This window comes from Myxozyma melibiosi (assembly GCF_037950935.1).
Source record: "Myxozyma melibiosi strain Phaff 52-87 chromosome Unknown BZA70scaffold_3, whole genome shotgun sequence".
In the NCBI taxonomy this organism is placed as follows: domain Eukaryota; kingdom Fungi; phylum Ascomycota; class Lipomycetes; order Lipomycetales; family Lipomycetaceae; genus Myxozyma; species Myxozyma melibiosi.
Genome location: NW_027042917.1, coordinates 552,897 through 571,799, shown reverse-complemented (window position 1 = coordinate 571,799; position 18,903 = coordinate 552,897). Strand labels below are relative to the sequence as shown.

General features: G+C 53.0%; 6 protein-coding genes across 6 annotated transcripts; 3 read left to right on the top strand and 3 right to left on the bottom strand.

Annotated features, from left to right (window-relative positions):
• Positions 1 to 3: 3 nt before the first annotated feature.
• On the top strand, positions 4 to 1,456 carry BZA70DRAFT_128439 (uncharacterized protein). Its single transcript, XM_064909551.1, has one exon. It carries the CDS (start codon positions 131 to 133, stop codon positions 1,286 to 1,288), a length of 1,158 nt encoding a protein of 385 aa, XP_064769284.1. The 5' UTR covers positions 4 to 130; the 3' UTR covers positions 1,289 to 1,456.
• A 1,360-nt stretch (positions 1,457 to 2,816) lies between these two features.
• BZA70DRAFT_288630 (uncharacterized protein) lies at positions 2,817 to 5,741 on the bottom strand (the record flags this gene model as incomplete). The annotated part of the gene is made up of 1 exon (XM_064914054.1): positions 2,817 to 5,741. The coding sequence occupies one exon, from the start codon at positions 5,739 to 5,741 to the stop codon at positions 2,817 to 2,819; it is 2,925 nt and encodes a 974-aa protein (XP_064769283.1).
• An 844-nt stretch (positions 5,742 to 6,585) lies between these two features.
• On the bottom strand, positions 6,586 to 10,799 carry BZA70DRAFT_266570 (uncharacterized protein; the record flags this gene model as incomplete). Its single annotated transcript, XM_064911038.1, has 9 exons — positions 6,586 to 6,648; positions 6,714 to 8,602; positions 8,664 to 8,964; positions 9,032 to 9,337; positions 9,401 to 9,465; positions 9,526 to 9,675; positions 10,008 to 10,161; positions 10,327 to 10,346; positions 10,541 to 10,799. The coding sequence occupies 9 exons, from the start codon at positions 10,797 to 10,799 to the stop codon at positions 6,586 to 6,588; spliced, it is 3,207 nt and encodes a 1,068-aa protein (XP_064769282.1).
• Positions 10,800 to 11,156: 357 nt separating this feature from the next.
• BZA70DRAFT_266569 (uncharacterized protein) lies at positions 11,157 to 13,184 on the top strand (the record flags this gene model as incomplete). Its single annotated transcript, XM_064911037.1, has 3 exons — positions 11,157 to 11,367; positions 11,413 to 12,198; positions 12,256 to 13,184. 3 exons carry the CDS (start codon positions 11,157 to 11,159, stop codon positions 13,182 to 13,184), a joined length of 1,926 nt encoding a protein of 641 aa, XP_064769281.1.
• Positions 13,185 to 13,435: 251 nt separating this feature from the next.
• On the top strand, positions 13,436 to 17,805 carry BZA70DRAFT_128315 (uncharacterized protein). The gene is made up of 6 exons (XM_064909550.1): positions 13,436 to 15,143; positions 15,204 to 15,544; positions 15,607 to 15,884; positions 15,949 to 16,883; positions 16,945 to 17,352; positions 17,414 to 17,805. The coding sequence occupies exons 1-6, from the start codon at positions 13,892 to 13,894 to the stop codon at positions 17,572 to 17,574; spliced, it is 3,375 nt and encodes a 1,124-aa protein (XP_064769280.1). The 5' UTR covers positions 13,436 to 13,891; the 3' UTR covers positions 17,575 to 17,805.
• BZA70DRAFT_236728 (uncharacterized protein) lies at positions 17,689 to 18,781 on the bottom strand (the record flags this gene model as incomplete). Its single annotated transcript, XM_064910389.1, has 3 exons — positions 17,689 to 18,171; positions 18,240 to 18,543; positions 18,600 to 18,781. The coding sequence occupies 3 exons, from the start codon at positions 18,779 to 18,781 to the stop codon at positions 17,689 to 17,691; spliced, it is 969 nt and encodes a 322-aa protein (XP_064769279.1).
• Between the last annotated feature and the right edge of the window lie 122 nt (positions 18,782 to 18,903).

Genomic DNA, 18,903 nt, shown 5'->3' with positions numbered 1-18,903 from the left:
CGGGGCTTTTTTTTATTTTTATTTAAACCTGCTGCTCCTCGCTTCCACCGGCTGTCGTCATATTCTGCACTGCTGCTTCCTCTTCTTCCTCTCTTCTTTAATAGCTCTAAAGTCTCTCACTCTTGTATTCATGCGTCGCTCTTCTTCTGCCGCGCGGAGGGGCAGACGCTCGACTCCTCCTCCGCCGCCGCAGTCTCAACTACGACGCGACGGCGATGACGGCACCGGCTACGCCGACGGCACCTCCACCCTCTCGACCGCCATCGAACCCCTGGTCTACATCCTCGCCACGCCCCCTCCTCGCCCGGGCTACAACATCCACACCGCTCCGCTCGCGTTCCAGATCCAGCAACTGCAAGGCAACCGGATGATGCCGATGATGGACATCAAGCGGCCAAAGAAGCAGGTTCTCACGCAGCTGCCACTCGCCGCAGCGCCGCTGCGCGTACGGCACGCTGCCGCGCGCATCAGCGTCCACGACCACCAGCTGCCGCAGTTCGCGGGCTTCCCCTGCGACGACGGCGAATCGAAGCGGTCGGCGGTAGTGCACGCGTCCGGGCACACGCTGCGGTTCCGCCACTCGAACGGGACGGTCTGGCGCGTGCGACGCGACGGGGCGTCGTTCGTCGTCTACTCGTCCTCGCGGCTCGAACCAAACACGCACCACGTCGTCGGGTGGTGGTCGAAGCCGGACCACGCCGCGAAAAGGGACGATTCGTGCTGGTCGTTTGTCGCGCACGGCCGCGTGATGGCGACGATGCGCAACGCGCGCATCGAGGTCAGTCAGTACGCTGACCTGATCTCGCACCGGGGATATGTTGGCTGCCTGCGGTTCGAGGAAGCGCTCTGTCTGACGGCGATCTTCATTGCGGGAGTCGAGGTGTTCGGTGTGCCGCCAGAAGTGGACTCGCAGCACCCACTCTCAATCACGCAGACCGAGTCGCTTACGTCGACGTTGTCGGCGAGCATGCTGCGGTCGCACTCGACCTCTACGCTACTAGGTCTGAACCACCGGTTGATCCCGGAGCAGAGCACTGTCCCGCCGCTGCCGTCGTTCGACAAGATGACGACGACGACGACGAAGAACAGCAGCAGCAAGACGCAGCATGCGAACGAGGGCAAGGCGGCCGTGATCTCGCGACACCGGTCGCTTCCGGTGGGCGCGGGCATCGACGAGGTGCTGATGACGCTGATCGGGCCGGCTGGGCTGATGACGCGCGGGTGGAGTTTGCTTCGGAGAGGCAGCACGACGGGTCGCAAGGCGAGCAATGTCGCTGTTGCGCACTGATGCCGAGGCATAACTTTGGTTATGATTGTAAATATGAGGATTTCTTGTACATATCTTTTTTCCTACTCTGTTTTACTCAGTTGTATGCACATATGCAGGCGTTCAGGTCTTTGTTTTATCTATTGTGAAGAGTAATAATAATAATGGGACATCTTTGCTATCAACACAATGATCAATAATCACAGCGCTGATCGGCCAACGGAGGTGCTGCAGTGCTGCACACGCACTCAGGCACACGTCTCGCCTCGCGGCCACGAATAGAGTTTTGATGATTTCGCCGACCTTTTTTCGTGAAGTCGTCAGCCGCGGTTCGATGTCGCGTAACGAGCGAGGAAGGTCAGAGATGGAAATGGTATTTGTCGGAGGATAATTCAGAATCGGAGATATTGAAGAGTTGAGGTGGGTTGAGCTGAGGTGAGGTGGTGGTGGTGGAGAAGAGGGTGCTGAGTTGCCTGAAGAAGCCATAATTAGTCCAAGACGAGCCTGTATTGTTCACCACAGCAGCTACCTATCTGTTTCTTCAGATGTTTCTTCTATATAGAAAACAGATATATCTACAATCACATAATACCTACAAGCGATCTACTCTTCCGTCTACTTCATCAGCTGTCGCGTCGCAGCAGGGCCTCGGCATTGAAGACAGAGTTTCTGGTTTTTCATTGTGTGGTTTATGCTTTTCGTCTTTGCTGATGCCGTTCGCTCGCGGTTTGTTCTTCATCTGTCTGCTTGGGGATATAAACACAGTATATAAACACAGCATATAAACACAGTATATCTATCTACTCTGCATAACAAATGAACTCATAATCTCACCTCCCTACGCCACGAAGCTTACCTCTTCTCGTCTCCTCTTCTCCTCCGGCACCGCTCTGACTCAAAAACCAGGAAACTCACCGACCGGACGCCCGGTCGCCAAGACGCCGACCGGAGACAACTCGCAGCCGAGCACTGCTTCGCCGACCGTCATCTTCTCTTCATCCTCTTCTTCTACTACTACTTCTACTACTTCTACCCTACTTCTGCTTCTCATATCCTTAATCATCCAGGGTCCGATGACAGCTCCTTATCGTCCTCTCGGCTCTCTCAGACAAATCTCAGACAACTTACAACAACCATCCAACTCTAAGCCTGCCTCTATCCTATTATCCAGAACCAGCTCAGACCACCCCCTTCCCTCTTCCTCACCTCACCAACCCACCAGCCCAGCCACGTCCCTCTCCCGGCTCCCTTTACACTTTCTGCTAACCAGAAACCTTCCCTCCTTCCCGGCTCAGCCATTTCCTTGGCCCGGCATTGTCTGCAAGAGTCATCGCTGCCCACGCACCCGGTGCGGCTCCCCGACTCGCTCTTGCTCTTCTTCCCGAACCCGAGCTCGCTCTGAAATCCCGAGTTGTAAACCGACTGTAACCGACTGTAATCAACTACCTGCTACTTATCCTACTCCATATCAACTCAACTATTTCCACTTGCAGTAATAACATCTCATGCAGTCGTTTATTCATATCCAATGCTATCTATCTACCCACAATCATCCCGTATACACACTCCTCCTCCATCTCTCCACAACCTCCCTCCTCGCCGCCTCCGCATCATACTCACTAACCTCCCCCGCCCCGCGCCCTCGATTCATCAACAACTGCTGCTGCTGCTGCTGTCGCTGCCGCACCTGCGCCTGCTGCTTCCGCGCAGCCAAATCATATCCTTCCTGCGTCATCCGCGACGTCGGCTGCGTCTTGCTCTTCGGCTCCGGCACCGCGCCGACCGCTGCTATCGCCATCTGCCGCTCCTGCAACCGCTTCATCAGCGCCTCTTCGCTGTTTAGCGTCGCTTTTGAATGTGGTCGCTGGCTCGTCGGGCGCGCGTGTAGTTGGTCTCGAAGGACTCCACTCTGGCTCACTTGCTGCATCATCGTTGGTGCTGCGGGCGTTCCTGCATGATGTCCTCCATACCCACCATTGTACATCGACGGTGCACCCCCATTGTACATCGATGGTGCTCCCCCGTTATACATCGATGGTGCTCCCCCGTTATACATCGACGCGGCTCCCCCGTTATACATCGACGCGGCTCCCCCGTTATACATCGACGGCGCCCCATTATACACCGACGGCGCTCCTCCACTATACACCGACGCACCTCCCGCAACGTACTGGTGCAGATTAGGCATCGACATATCCCGCGACATCACCGACGGCGCATACCCATGCTGCTCTTCATACTCTCTCCTCTGCGATGCCGTACTCGGCACAATCAGCCCGCTCCGCGCCATCGACTCAATCGAATGCGCACTCGCTCTCCTGCTCAGCGCTTCTCCTCCTCCTCCTCCTCCTCCACCGCCCCACGGCGCAATCATCCCCGCCTGTCCTCGGCCGTACTGCGACCATCGCGTCCCGTCTGACTTTCGCCGCTCCCCCGTCTCGTTGCCGTCATACATTTGCTGCTGCAGCTGTTGCTGCTGCTGCGAATACCGCACCCCCAGCGGCATCTCGTCCTCTCCATTGCGCACGTACTCCATCCCATCCAATCCGTACCGATTCAACGCCGACCGCCGCTTCTCCTGTCCTTTCTCAATCACCCCGTCCACCTGCAGCAGCGTGCCGTACGCCGTCCCGTCAACAAGATTCCGCTGCCGCGACTTTTGCTGCGCCTTGCGCTCCGCAAGCTCATCCAGCAACGACCGCCCCGGTCCACCGCCAAAGTCCTCCTCCACCACCTCCTGCGCTGCCGCCTCCTGCGCAGCCTTCTCATCAGCCGCAGCCGCCTGCATCGCCATCTCGGGACTCCACTGATCCAGCATCTCCTCCAGCTTCTGATGCGGATTTTCAAACATCACCGCAACCCCTGGCGTAGCCGGGATCGACGAGTTTTGCGAACTGCTGTCGTCCTCGCTCTCGTGCTCCTCGTTCTCCCCAGTCTCTCCGCCGTGAGTTGATCCTGCGTGCGGCGCGCTCAGCGGTATCCCCATCGTCCTCTCCAGATCTAGCGACAGCCGCTGCTGCGATTTCTTCTTTGAAAGCAAAGGAGGCAACTTGATTCGCGTCGGAATAGGTGCGGGATAATGTATCAATCCTGCCTGCCCTCCCTTGATACTAATATGCGACAATGGACGCGCGTCAGTGTCGTGCGGCGCGGCCAGCCGGACCCTCGGGCGGCCTTCTCCTCCTCCTGCCTTCCGAGGCGACCTGCTTCGTTCTTCGCCGCCTACATATTCAGCTGATGCAGACATCGCCGTCAGCGTTCCTATATCTGAAACTCGTCGCGGGCGCGGTTGTAGCAGTTCTGGCGGCTCCGCCGTCGCATTGCTGGTCGCCGGGCGATCAGGTGATCTAGCGGGCAGGCTTTTGTCTGGATAGCTCTCGCTCTGTTGCTGTTGTTGTTGTTGTTGCTGACTCTGACTCGGTTTCTCGGGCTTTGACTGCTGCGAATTGTTGATCTGCAAAATGTTGATCTGCGAAATGTTCATCAGAGAATCAGTATCAGACCGCACTTCAACTCCCAACGGCGAGATATCCTCCTCGCTCACAAGAGCCGACGGTGTCATCCGCGTCTCTGGTCTGTCGAGAACTGCTTCACCATACACATCAGTATCGACAACAGCGCGCTGTTGCTGAGATTCTGTTCTTTGCGGTTCCCGTTGCTGCTGCTGGTAACCAGCAGTCGAATACGGACGCCGCCGGTCAGTCACATATCGCACAGATGACTGGAAACTAAACGCCTCGCTCGCGTTATCGTCGTCGAATTCGTTTTCGTTGTTGCTCGTATCGCCCGCAGCAGGCTGGTTATAATAATATCCGCTGTCGTTTGAATAATTCGCTTGGTCGTCTGCATTCTCCGTGTACGATGTGTCGGGCGTATACCTAAAGCTGTCGACAGTGCCCGCGCGCGTCGTTCCGCGCGACCCACCGCTAGCAGAATCATCAATGATCCGCTGCTCGTACTCTCTGTACGAAGTCGATCGGTAGGTCGCCATAGCCGTGCGCCGCTGAGCTCCGGGCTTTGCGTTGAGATTGTCGGGGATCGGCACGTCCTCGATCGGTTTCTTGTACCGGAGACTGGACGACTCGAGCGCGGCCTCGTCGGCGACAGCGTAGGTCGATTGATCTGTGTCGTGTGTCTGATATCGAGACTGCTGCTGATCATAGTCATCCTCAGCCCCTTGCGAAGAAGAAATAAACTCCCGATCGGGCGAGCGGAATCTTTTCGGCGACTCGCTCGACGGGATCAGGCTGATGAGTCCACCTTCAGGCACTTGGTCCGGCCCATTAAACCCATACCGACTAGTTCGTCTGGGGATGCCAAACGCCGCCGGATCGATCTCGCGGTCGACGGCGTCGTCGTCGTCTGGGTTCGTCACGAGCTGGATCGAGGGGCCGGGGACGGAAGACTCGGATGTAGATTGCGCTGAGCGCTCTTCCTTCTTCTTTTTCGACCGGAGAAGTTTGAAGGGAGCCATTCAGCAGGATTTGATGGGGGATGTAGAATTCTCTGTGGTGCTAAACATTGAGATCCGTTAGACTCCGCTCGTATCTCCAGACAATAAAAAGACAAATGAAAAGACGACGATAACGTCAGACGGCAGAGATCAACGAACCTGTTTGTAGCCGTGTGTTGTGTAGGTGTTGAGCTGACTGTGTTCTATTTATATCACTGCCCGTTCGCACGATAAGCAGAACACTTCACCCACGAGAAAGAATATAATAAAAATAGCAGTTCCCGCCGAGCAATACAGCCAAAGCGCAAAAACAAGAAAAAGAGAGAAGAAGAACAGGCCGACGCGGAGAGAAGGAGACAGGGCTGCAGGGCCGACGGCGGAAGGTGTGCTGGCGTGCAGAAAGGCAGGGAGCAACCAGAGTGGAGGCTTCACTCTGTTCTTTGCTCTCCACGCGGCTGAAGAAACTCAGTTTGCCGGCCGCTCGACTGACGGCTTCGGTTGGCTGCTGCGGTGTTTTGCAGCCGTGTTTACTCTTTAGCAGACGATTGTTTCTGAAGTAAGAAATAGTCTGCTGCTCAGAAATATAAACAAAAAGCAAGTATATGGTCGCTCTCGCACCTCGTTGATGCTGCACTGCACGCTAATCGTCTGTTTACTTTTACTAAACTTAGATTTGCGTGTGTTCTCCTAATCGGGTGTGATGAGCGCCCATATACTATGAGGATGAACTAGCCGCACCGGCTGCTGAACCCTACCCTACAGAACTAAAGAGTAGATGAAAATGCTACTTGAACAACTCCAGATAAGTTACAACGATTACAAACATAACGAAAAAATTGACTGCAAGGAAGTGAGTGCGTCAAGTTCACATGCGCCGCTCGATGATCGGGCCTTCCTCGAATATCCGATCCATCAGCTCTCCCGAAACCTATATCATGAACGTATTAGCAAATCTCAATAACCACCACCATCATCATCAGCAGCAAAACATACCCTCAGATTCTCCTCTCTCGACAGTCCGCGCATCAAAAGACTCTCTTTCCTCGTCCTCAAAAGCCCGCGCACAGATGAAATCAAAAACCCACTAATCAGCTCAACCGACCACGAATCCGGAATCGTCTGCAGCACAAACTGCAAATCAAGCAGACTGCCCCATCCTTCCAGCAGCCGCTTCGTGCACTTTATCCGGTCCTCCGTCGACTTGAGCTTGAGAAACTCGACTAGTAAGAGCTTGAATAGTTCCGCCTGCTGGAATCCTGACACTTGCGACTGGTCGCCGACCGCGAGCTCGCTCGCATGGATCACATGGCCGCCGTACAGGCAGTACGCAAACGCGGTGTCGTAATCTGCAAGCGAGTGGCATAGAATATGTAAAGCCGAGTGATGCAACGACAGCTTTCCGTAAAGAATAACCATCTCCGTGACCAAGAAATCCTCGTGCGGTTTTATCCGCCGCAGAACCTCCTGCACGTCGTAGGACACGTCGGATTGCAGGATATTCAAAAACTTCAGTCGCATCGCCACCGCTTCCTGGTTCGTGCTCTCGGCCATCTTTCCTTGCAAGAAAAGCGTGTACGCGGCTTTGGGCGGCGTCAGAGCGCGGTACTCTTCATAGCTCCGGATGATCTCCTGCCGCGCTTCCTCGTTACTTTCCACAACCTCAATCACGTCGCTCGTGTACAGCAGCACAAGCTCGTTCGCAAGCTCAAAGTGCTGCTGCGCAAACACAACGTCTTCCAAGTATATCCGCCACGCCTCGCCGCCAATCTTGCGGATCTCATCCTTCAGCCGCGTCGCATTGATCTTGGCTTTCCGGCGCGGGTCCGTAAACACCTGGATCCCCAGCTCCGCGTTCCGCCGCATGAGCCACAGTCCATACTCCCACACTATATTCTCGTCTTTGCATCGTAGCAGGTACTCCGTCATCTTGTGCTCGCCGTCTGTGAATTCGTTGTCCTCCCATTCTCCCGAGATCATCTTCCGCCACGTCTCGCATACCTCCGCCACATGCTTCCGACTCTGGTACAGACGTGAGAGTGCAAAGTACTTTTTGTGGTCTTGCAACAGTTTCACCGATTCGGGGAACGAATGGTCGTCAACCGTCAAATCAGTGAAGTTATATATCTCCTCCTTAGTCGTCATCGGTGTGCTCAGCAGAACTCGCAGGTAAGCGACCTCGACCGAATGAAACACGTCTGTCGAATCCATCACGCTCTGGAATCCCTTCCGTTCAAGCCATCCGGCGAGGTAATGCTTCACCACCATAAGCGCCTCCAGCGGGATTTCCTTCTCCGGTATCTTCAGCGCCTCCTTGACCCCGGCATACAGCCACGGCGTACCCTTCACATCCTCCTTATTAAACAAAGAGATCACAATCCGCGGATCGAACCCGCTCTCGTTCCAATACCGCTCTGCGTCAACGTAGTTGCCTTCGTCGAAATATAGCAGACTCAACTTTTGCCGGATATAAGTCACTTCGTAAAACGCTCGTTCACTAGGTTCCTGCTCTTTATTCAGCGCCGCGAGAACTTCCTCAATCTTCCGCTCATCGAGCAGAGAATCAAGACGCAGCAGGTCCGGCGTGGGTATCAGACACTGCACACCAAGCTCATTCGAATACACAAACAGCGACGACGACACATTCGAAAATCTCGCAGCTATCCGACGTTCTTCTTCTAGCCGGCTCTCGTCTGCCTCGCCCAGCAACGGCACGAGCGTGAACTTCTCGGCTAGAAGCGGATAGGGCATGGAGTATGTGTATGATACTGTCGAGAGCTTGGGCGGAGTGTCGAAAGGGAGAGTCTGTAGCAGTTCTTGTGTCTCTAGAGAATGGAGCTGTAACTCGTTTCCAATCACGGCGGCAATGTATGGATACTCAACCGCTAGATAATAAATCACCGTCAGTATTACTTCCTCTGCAACCAAATCTCGCAAACCACTCACCTATAACCGTCGGATACCCATTCCAAGCAATCGTACCCCGAGACACGTCTCCATCGAGGTTGACCACCAACCCAACCGCGGGCTCATCAGGCGCCGATCCGCTCGTGACAAAGAATTCTTCGCTAGTGACCGACGCGACGTGCGGTTTTAGTTTGGTAGCGGCGCCGGGGTTGTTGCAGATCGAGAATAGTGGGATCTTTTGTATACTGTTGAGATCGATGAGGTCGTAGGTTTCTTCGTTGGCAACTAGTGCGATTGAGGAGCGCTGGATTCCAACCAACGCGGAGGGATAATCAATGTCCTAGAGTTGTAAGATCATTAGCTTGGCTTTTATAACGTTGTACGCGGATCAAACAGCTGTGACGCACTTTCACCAATCTCAGATCCTTCTCTTTAACCCTGATGATTCTAATAAGTTTCTTTGTAAACACCGTGACCAGAACCTCGTCGTCTGTATCTTTCTGGACCTTGTCTAGATCTAATGACATCGAGTTGACCTCTCTTATCCTGCCGAGCCTCACGGGCGAGAACTCGGGCAGCGAGAAGACCGCGATCGAGTTGTGTGAGAGAACTAGTGCTTGCGATACTGTCGGCAGCAAAAGTATCCGGGTGATCGGGTGTGGTCGAGAAGGGTGGACTACTTGGCGAGAAGCAAACATGTAGCTAGGGGTATTCTGCACGGGTAAATCCGTATTAAAAGATGATCCTCAATAATAATACACTTGTTTGAGACATACCGAGGAAGGGTCCTGGAAATAATGCAAAACTTCACCGGTCGAAGTTCCCAGGTATAAACTCGAATCTACACAGCCGAACGACGATTAGCAACAGCCAGCACGGCGATGTCGATATCAGTACATACGCCATGCTTCCACGCAGGTAATCTCCACTTTGACATCCGAGTCCTCAGACACGAGCAGCACATCTGACAGCAGCGGCTGCAGAATGTACGGTGCTAGAGGCGGCTTTTCATCTTGGGCCGCCATGACATTCTCTATTGGTGTATGCCGCGCTGGATGGTAGTAGGTTGTCGGTCGGTCGGTTGGAGTATCGCTCGCAGGTATAGATGGTCAATCGGCCAGACGCGCCGGCAATTATCAGTTCAGACGATGAGTAGATCTAGAGACAGCTACTGCTTGGTATTGCTGTTGTGGGATCTGGTTAGCGGACTGCGATCGAGTCAAGACACAAGATGATTGATATACGCTGTGACTACACTGGCCGGTTCTGGCAATCAATCGTACACAGAGCTGCGTTGCCGAGCTCGCCAGTTCAACAGAAAGCAGCGGCAAGCAACAACAAGCAATAGCAAACAAAAGACTTAAACCAAGCAGTCAAACGTACCAGTGAAGATGCGGTATACTAGAAAGCCATGGGCCGAGGCGATGGAGGGGATCAGTTTGCGGGAAGCAGGTCTTGAAGGTTTAGAGCGGTCGATATGACAGCGCAGGGTAATCTTGATCAGTGCGCCTTTCCTCTCTTCGACCTCGACCTGGGCCTATTTCATCAGCAGATGCAGTATCATTGTAGAGATTCATTTGGTCTTTATTTACAGTCTTATTATTAGCTTAACGACAATATATATGCATATTTTGTATTGTGAGACCGCTGGCTCAGTCTAGAGAAATATTTACAAAAAAACCATAGCCAGATCTCTGCATACACAACCGTAGCTCTCATTCACTGCTTCAAACACAGTAGTCCTTAATTTCCTCATCATATTATTATACAAAGCAGCCTTTAGAATTCCAGTCTGTCAAATGCCGTAGATATGCCGTCTGACGATGGCCGCAGTTCTTTTCAAATTCGCTTCATCGATATCTGTCGTAAACCTGCACCCTCATTCTTTCTGCTTCAAAGCCGTCCAATCTATGGACTCGGTCGCATCTTCTTCTCAACAATATATCCAGAATTGGACTTCTGCGTCGCATTGTGTTGCTCTCTCGTGAGCTTTCTATCGACAACGTCGACCTTGACGAGCTCCTTGACTCTGAGAATCAAACCAGCGCTGCTGGGCGTGACCGGCTTGTACCGCACAGCGCCCCGGTGAGTGAGTCCAAGTGTCTTCAGGAAATTGTTGGTCTTCTTGGGCAGACCGATGGCGGAGCGCACAAGGGTGATTCGAAAGGCAGTCATCTTTTTCGTGTTGCGAGGTCAGACTCCAGTGATGTCGGAAACCAAAATTCTTTTTACTGCTCGGTGTTTCCAGTAAGATGTTCCCGGCCTTTGTCTTCCCGGTCAGCAATAGTTCTTTCTAAAAAATCGCTGCTTCGACAGTCTCAATGGCGAACGTGGACGACAAGCTGGAGTTCTGCGGTTTCCAATTATTTCAATTGCGACTTTTACGCAAAAATCCAAACGCTAAACAGCTGCGCGGATAAAGCCGGAAGTGCGGCTTCACGTGACTGCACTTTGACGATATGGGTTTAGGGCTTTGACCTGAACGCGTCAAGCGAAGAGTCGGGCGCTTCACGCGTTCGTGCATCGAAAAATATGTTGTTGGAGGTTTTGAAGCCACTCGAAAGCTGGGAAATAGACATGGCTCGTGAGTCGAAGGTGCAGGTATTAACAGAGAATGCGAAAGTTAGCGAGCTGCCTGCAGTGAAACGGGAATGGCGATTCGGCGACAGAAGCAGGATTGAGCAGTGCTATGATCATGTCGACTCTAGTTTTGAGAGTGAACTATGTAGGAGACTCATCTGCGGTTCGTCTGTTGTTTGAGATGGTGGCTTACTTGTTTGATTCTTAGATCTGGAAGCGGTTGAGTTTCTCGAGGCAATACTATCCGCGCAGTTTCCTGAGGCATTCACGCCTACACCGTCGCAATTGAATATGCTGTTTACGATGATTAGCCATCCTCTCTTCGCAGGCATGAGCAACGCCCAGCGCAAGCAATTGTCTGCAGATGTTGTTCCGCTGTCAGAGCTTGAGATGAAGTTCAAACCAGACCCTTCGCTTGTGTACACTCCGATAGCCGAGACTTCGACGCGCGTGTTTGTGAAGCTGCTTTCAACAGGTCTGTCGATACACGAACTAGGCTTTCACGAGGCTCTCGACGTGGGTCGAGAGGGGATTGTTGAGGCAACTTCACCACCGAGACGGCAGAGAAAAGCGCGCTATAACAAGTCCTATGACGACGATCTCTTTGGCAGTCCGCAAAAACCTTCCAAACGAAATTCCGATGATGCTGCTCTTGCTGAGTTTGCGCCTCCAGGTACCGCGAAACGAGGACGGAAGAATAACGGCAGTAGCAACAAACAGAAGATGCTCGAAGATTCGGAAGGTAATGACATTTTCAGTGGGCCAAAGATCAAAAGTTTATGGGCGAGCGTCGACGAAGATATTCTCAGGATACTCGGATGGGGATTTAAATGCTCTTCCGCTTTTGCGGCAAGAGAGCGGGATTCAAAAGTACGAAGCACAGGCGATCTATCAAAGAGTCTGGAAGGCCGGTGGCCTGCGTACAGAAACCTGATTGAGATCTTGGTCGGTATACTGGAGCGAGATTGGAAAGAAACCTTAGACGAAGTGAAAGGTAAGTGATCCAAGATTGCTTTTTTATCTTTAATGGATGCTAAAGTCTGCATTGTAGAAGATAATGATGGAGAGGAACTGCTATATGATAGCCTGCTGTTCAAGCTGCTTAGGTACAAGACTAGCGGGCTTCGCAGTATACGGTGGAAGTCGGCGCTGTCGGCAGTGTTTGCAACCAACAGCGCTGGCGAGAGCCAGCAATATAGGGAAATCTTTTCTAAAGAGATAGAAGCCAAAGCCAGTGCGACGACGCTCGAACGCGCAAATTACGCACTGTTCCTCGGCGAGGACAGTTACCCGTTTGGAGATCTTGACTCTTTGAGTCTGCGGAAGCGGACTCTGGGGTTGCTGTTTGACATTGCGGCAGCTACGACGGACACGGTAGATCAGTGGAGCTGGTTTATGGAGATGAGCTCATACCTGCGGGATGTCTCATTGCAGACGTTGACGTACTTTCTGGATCCCCCGCGGTTACTTATTGGCAAGAAGAGCGAGTACGTCTGCAATCTCTGTGAAGCGCTGCTGCAGCCCTTGGTCACATATTCACGATTGCCCAAGGACTGGATTGAAGACTTTGAGAGAGGGAAGGTGTACATTTCGGAGTTTCTGGCCCTACAGCCGAAGCAAACGACCTCAGACGATTACACCAGGCTTGCAGAGAGTACGATTAAAGTTGCGATACTTGTGGAGACTTTGTTTCGAACATGGGTGAAAGAGCGTATGTCGAATGCAGGTACGCGGCCGGAAGTGGCTAGCGAGGGTTCGGCGCAGCAACTAGATCCAGGAACCGATAGGCTGTCAGAGTCGTTACAGAGCGGCATTGCTGGTCGGAGGCACCTGCTGGAACGCGCAAGACGGTTGTCTGCGTACAGAGAAGACAAAAGATGGGGCCGACTATCTGCGGCCCTTGCGGGGAGCGAGGCGAGGCTGGTGCTGACGATGCAGAGCCTCGAGGAGCATGAAGCGCAAGAAAGGCTTCGGTCGTGAGACGGTGCTCGGCAGCAGAGATGATTCTGTTATTTGTCCAATTTAAAGGATGGCTGGCTGGAGAGCAAGATGTTTTGCGGGTGATTGCCAATTGCGGCAGTGGGTGCCGAGTTTGCTTTTACCTCGATAGTGGCCGAGTGGGAGACAGCAGCCAACCGCACAACCGCAGATGTCGCCCGGGTGAGGATAATCTCTTTCAATACAATTGCAGACAACAATATGAATAGATATGCTATCTTGTTTGTTTGTTCTTTGTTTGTTGTTTTCTGGTCTTCTCATCCTCCGCACTCTGCTCGTCGCCTACGCTCGCTAGGTGGACATTGTGAGTTTCAGGGGTAATTAATTAATTAACCTCCTCACGCGGGCCCAGGTACTCGAAGCCAACGCATCGTCGTCCTCTTCCGGCAGCAGCCAGCCTTCTTGAATAAGGCAGGTACAGACCAGATAACGCGATCGTGCACTGTGGACTGCGAATCTGGGTACCGGCCGAGGTGGCTGGTCCGGTGGCAGAGCAGGCAACGATCTTCCGGGGTCGCGGCAGACGTTTAGCGGACGAACTGCTGAACGGCGGACCCCGGTCGCTCGCCCGTTTGGGATCCTGTCTCGCTCGCCTCCCGCCGGATTTTGGTTTATTTACCTCTGCTTGCTACTCTCTCTCTCTTTCTCTCCACCACCACCTGCTTCTGCTTCTTCCTCAATCAATCACCATGTCCTCCTCGAGCATCCACTCCCTCGCGCTCGCCTCGACATCTTCCACCGCATACTCTGACCGCCTCATCGCTCCTGCCTCAAAAAAGCCCAACCAGGCCTCCGTGCTTATCGAGTACTACGAGCAGTCCTCCGCCGCTGCCTCCGACCAAAAACCAAGCGTCCGCGTGCAATTACGCTCAAAGAAGAAGAACTCGAAGCACGACAGCCGGTCTATGGCTGGCTTCCAGATCGAGCCCTCGGACCAGGACGACCTCTCGTCCACTTCCGCTTCTCTGCCTCCCGCAAGCCCGCTTACTCGCAAGACCTCCCTCGAGTCTGTCTCAGTCTACACCGACGCCATGGAACCGCCGGCCGACGAACTTCCAGAGCCCATTCCCAATTCTTCGCCGTTCACCTCCGATACCGTGAGCGCTTCTGAGCTCGACAAAGTAATCAGCAGCGTCATAAGAACCCACATCATGCCGGAGATCATGCGCATCCGAACCTCCAGCGATCCCAAGGCCTCCCCGTTCGCCGAGAGCCGCCATCCCAGCACTGAGAGCGAAAGCTCCGCGCACTATGAGAAGCAGAATTCTCTCCCTGCTTCTGGTGTTCAGACCCCTAATAGCTCCGTCTCGAGACGCTCATCCAGTTCCAACGTCAACCAGTCGTTCAGCCGTGCCATCGACGATTCCGAGTCAATGATTATTGATGATCTATCAATGGACGCCCAGAACCAAGTATCGGGGAACGGATTCGACCTTCCGAGCTACCTTCAGGATCACACTGCGTCTTCTGTACAACCAAGCCGCCGCTCGAGCGCAGGATCTGCTACCTCGCGCCGGAGCGCTGCCAGAAGCTCAACCAGCGACTTGGTCTCTGATGAGCCTGCCTCATCCAGAGTTCCGTCGTCAGTGAATGTTGCATCCATTATCGGAAGTCCCAGCACTCGGTCGAATCCAAAGCAGACTCAGTCTTTTGCGAGTCCTGAGATCGGATATCTTCCCTCATCCGACGCCTCTCTGAATAGCGCACAAAAGCGGCACAGCAACTCTGCTGCGCCGACCTCTCGTCGCTCGTCAAAGGGCTCGACTGCAGCTTCTGGCAGATCGACAAAGTCATCGCACCAGGTCAAGTCCCGGGAGCCAAGTGGTGAGATATCTCAGTCACCACGCACTTTAAACGGCGCTGGGGCGGATGATTCCTCTTTTTATTCGGCCGAAGGATCACAAAACGCCTCCAGGTCTGCAAGACACCCTCTTCCTAGCGGTAAGTACCTTCTGGATTGCATAGGAATAAAATCTAGATCTAATATGCTCATTCCTTTAGTTCCCTCTGTGACGACAATCGGTCCCGCAGGCGCCAGCGACAGTGCCTGCGACAGAAACATCTCTTCCTTCAGTTTCGATCCAAACGCTCCAGAACAAATTAGCTCGCCTGTCGTTGGCGCTTCTGCAAACGTGCAGCGTGAGGTGGATCGCGGTGAAGCAGATGTGAGGAATTCCTCCCCGCTCGGTATCTATATGCCTGAAGATCTCCGTCTTCAGCAACAGTCTACACATAATAGCAGCGAAGCTGGAAATGCGAATCCGACATTCCGTGCATTTGAGAGACTACAGAACCAAGAGGAACAGGTGTCGGATGAGTATGTGAAGAAACTCATTGATCATGTATGCACACTCCTTTTTATCTACTGATTGTTTTCTGCTTATCATGCTAATGTATATGAAAGGTTTTGGCTACTGACGCAGATCGGTATGAGCGGGATATGGAAATTCTTTCAGGCATCTCTCATCTTATCCAATTGGTCAATGAGACACACAGTGCCAAGTTATTGTCAAATAATAATCTCTTTCCACCTGATCAGATGCCGCGATCTCTCTCAAGCCAACGCGGATCTGTCTCACAATCTGGTCCGGGCCAGTCAGCTCCGTTGTCAAGGAAGAGTATCTTGAAACGTGCGCTCAGCGGAATCAAGACAACTTCAGATCTTCAGCGTGTCGAGGCATTGTAAGTTTGTGCTGCTTGTTAAAGCCTAGTCTGACTACATATATTAACCATTAACTGTCAATAGGCTTATGGAGATCCTGGCGAAGGTTGAAAATTTCGAAAACAGCCGTCTGCCTGATACCTCTGGAGCACGGAGGTATCGATACCAAGGGCATGCGGAACGTGCACCCGAGCGGATTCTTGACGTTTCGTCGTCAAGAGCTGGCGCAGGTTACTCTGACAGAAGAAAGATTTCCGCCACCGCTCATACTGCGAATATGAAAGAGGAAAGGCCATATCAGCCGCCATCAGAGGAAGTCAACGGCCATCGAGTTTACCGTCCACGAAAGGAAGAGTCAGTCAGCGACCGTCGCGAACGCTCCGGCCGTCGTTTGCCTCAGGCTGAATCTTCAGTGGCGCCGATCTCGGAATATGAGAATCAGACGACGAGCCCTCCGCGACAGCGGGAGAGACAGACTTCTTCAGCTGTTTCGCCCACGTCACCTCCCGATAATATCAGGATGCAAAAGATCAGAGCTCCGCACACTCCTTCGCCGAAAACCCATGACGTCCAAACTGTCTCAGACGCCAAATTCCGCAATATGACTCCTCTGCAACGTGAAGACGAATTGCGCCGCCTGGAAAGCGAGCGTAAGTGGAGAGAGCTTGAGCTGATGAAGCAGAGATCGATGGAGAATGATCGGGAGAGAGAGCGAGAGCAGAATGGTATGCCTGGATTCGGATTTCCCACGCGTCCGCCCAAGCTAGCTCTCTGGCACGAGTCAGAGCCTGCGACTCCGACGCCTGTGGAACAGCTTCAGTCGCCTGCTGTGATTCAGTCGTCTTCTACGGCAGATGCTACAAATCCAAAGTTGAGATTGACTACGGCATCAGGCCACGAATATAATCTGTCGCAGGACACTATTCGCTCTCGCCAGCAATACCACCGTGTGTGGAACGGGCCGAGCACTGTGGAAGAGGAGAAGATTCCGCGTACCTGGTTTGGCGTGAATGTTGGAGGTAAGGATGTTTGATTATGAGTCGTATGCTTAGAGAACTTGGAACTAACTCGTCACCTTAGGTCAACTGCAAAAGATGTTTCGACGCAAAGGAAGGGAATACGAAAATGAGCCGACATATGTACCCGCAAGGTCGACAGTGATCCATACTCAGCAGTCGTACGAGCCACTTAACCGGCAGATGATGATGGAAGATCCGGGCGAGAGATCGTTTCGGGTAGTGACTGTTGCGAAGACGCCGAAAGTGGCGAATGAAGAGGTACCAAAACTGTCAGGGTTGCGTGAGTTGTATGAGGATAGTCCTATTATGGCTTCCTCGAGACGGGAGTATGAGGAAAGTCCTCGGATATCTGATTTCTCCAGACGGGTGACTGAGGACGCCTATGAGACTCCGTCACGGCCTAGAGAATCGTCTTTGAATTCTATGCCGATCGATGAGCTGTATAAGACCTACATGCATCGCTTACGTGGTATGTTTGCCGTACTATGCTACATGTTTCTGATTGTATGCTAATGACATCATTACTATAGAAGACCAAGTTTCATCAACCGATTCAGTGGGAACCTGGGGCCGGAACGTGAAGTCAGAAGCGCTGCAAGCGGCGCGAGTTCCGTCTGGACCACCTGTTCCGCCCAAATCCGCGTCGTTTGATATAATGGCGGGGACACCGCGGAACAATTACAATTACTAGCAGTGCAGCATGCAGGGTTGAGGCCAGCTCGTATGTGGAGGGAAAGTCTTCCGTTTAAATAGTAAAAATTTATACAGTCTAATATACATATATGGTAACATACAAAAGATCCTCTTAAGACCTAGCAGCCAGGACCTGTCTAGCAATACGACGCTTAGCATCGTTCTCCACCATTTCTCCGACGTTTTTGAACTCCAGACTAGCTTCATACGCAGCCACAACACGAGGCTCATTCACGCCGACCTCGCCAAACTCGAGAGCTTTGATTGCGTTTGCATAGCGCGCGATGGTCTCGCGTATGCTGGGGGAGATGTACTCGTTTTCGTCGCTGTAGATTTCCCAGCCGGCCTCTTCTGCTAATCTGGTGATGCTGACGCCTTGTTCGCCGAGCTGTTGTGTGTGTTTTCGAAGCCAGAGGTATCCGTTGACGCCCAAGACGAGGTCGACGCCGCCGGGGAGTTCTAGAGTGTGGATCTTTGATCGGATGATGAGGGAGGAAGGAATGTTGAGAAAGTAGCCGTTACGGAGTTTTCCGTAGCTGAGTGAACGGGTGTGGAGAGAAGCTGCACCGTCTGTGAAGATTGCTTGGACTTCGGCCTGTTAAAAGTAAAGGAGGTTAGAGAACGCTCGAGGCCGTATAGGAATAAGACTAAGCAGAGTCTTACATTAAGTAGATCGCCTTCCTTAAGAAAGACTCTCATCTGAAGCTCATCGCTCTCCGACTTTCGTCGCTGAACACCACCAGGCAAATTCACAGAGCCGAGCATAAGTACGGCGGCTTGCTTTGCGCCGATATCGACGTGCCAGCTGCGAGTGCCGACGTCGATGATGCGGCCGACGACGTGGTCGCCTACCTCGGGCACATACCGTCCTCGCAGAGGCGTCACCGAGAGAAGTTTGTTGACGCGGGTGATTGTGCCCGCCACGGAGGAGTAGGTTGAGTTGCCTACAGAGTAGGTTCCATGGCCGCTGTGGGGAGTTAGCAAGATCTGTAGATGTGGAAAAAAAGGTAGAGGGAATCATACCGCATCCAGGTCGCGTCTGAAGTCACCAGCTCGCCGGGGGTGACGATGTGCTTTCCCTTGACTACGCCGGTAATCCTTGCATCGCCGTCTGCTTCGGGATCAAGTGAAAACAGTCTCTCGTCTTCGCTGTCGTCGTCGTCGTCCTCTGCGTCGACTTCGTCGCTTCTGTCGCCGTCTGCCATGTCGATGTCTCCGTCACCGGCCTCGTCGCGCTCGCGAATCGGCTTCAGTGACCGGGACTCGTATGTGAGTCCTGAGGAGCTAAAGAGATCTGTGGACGGGTGCACTGTTATTGACGGCATTT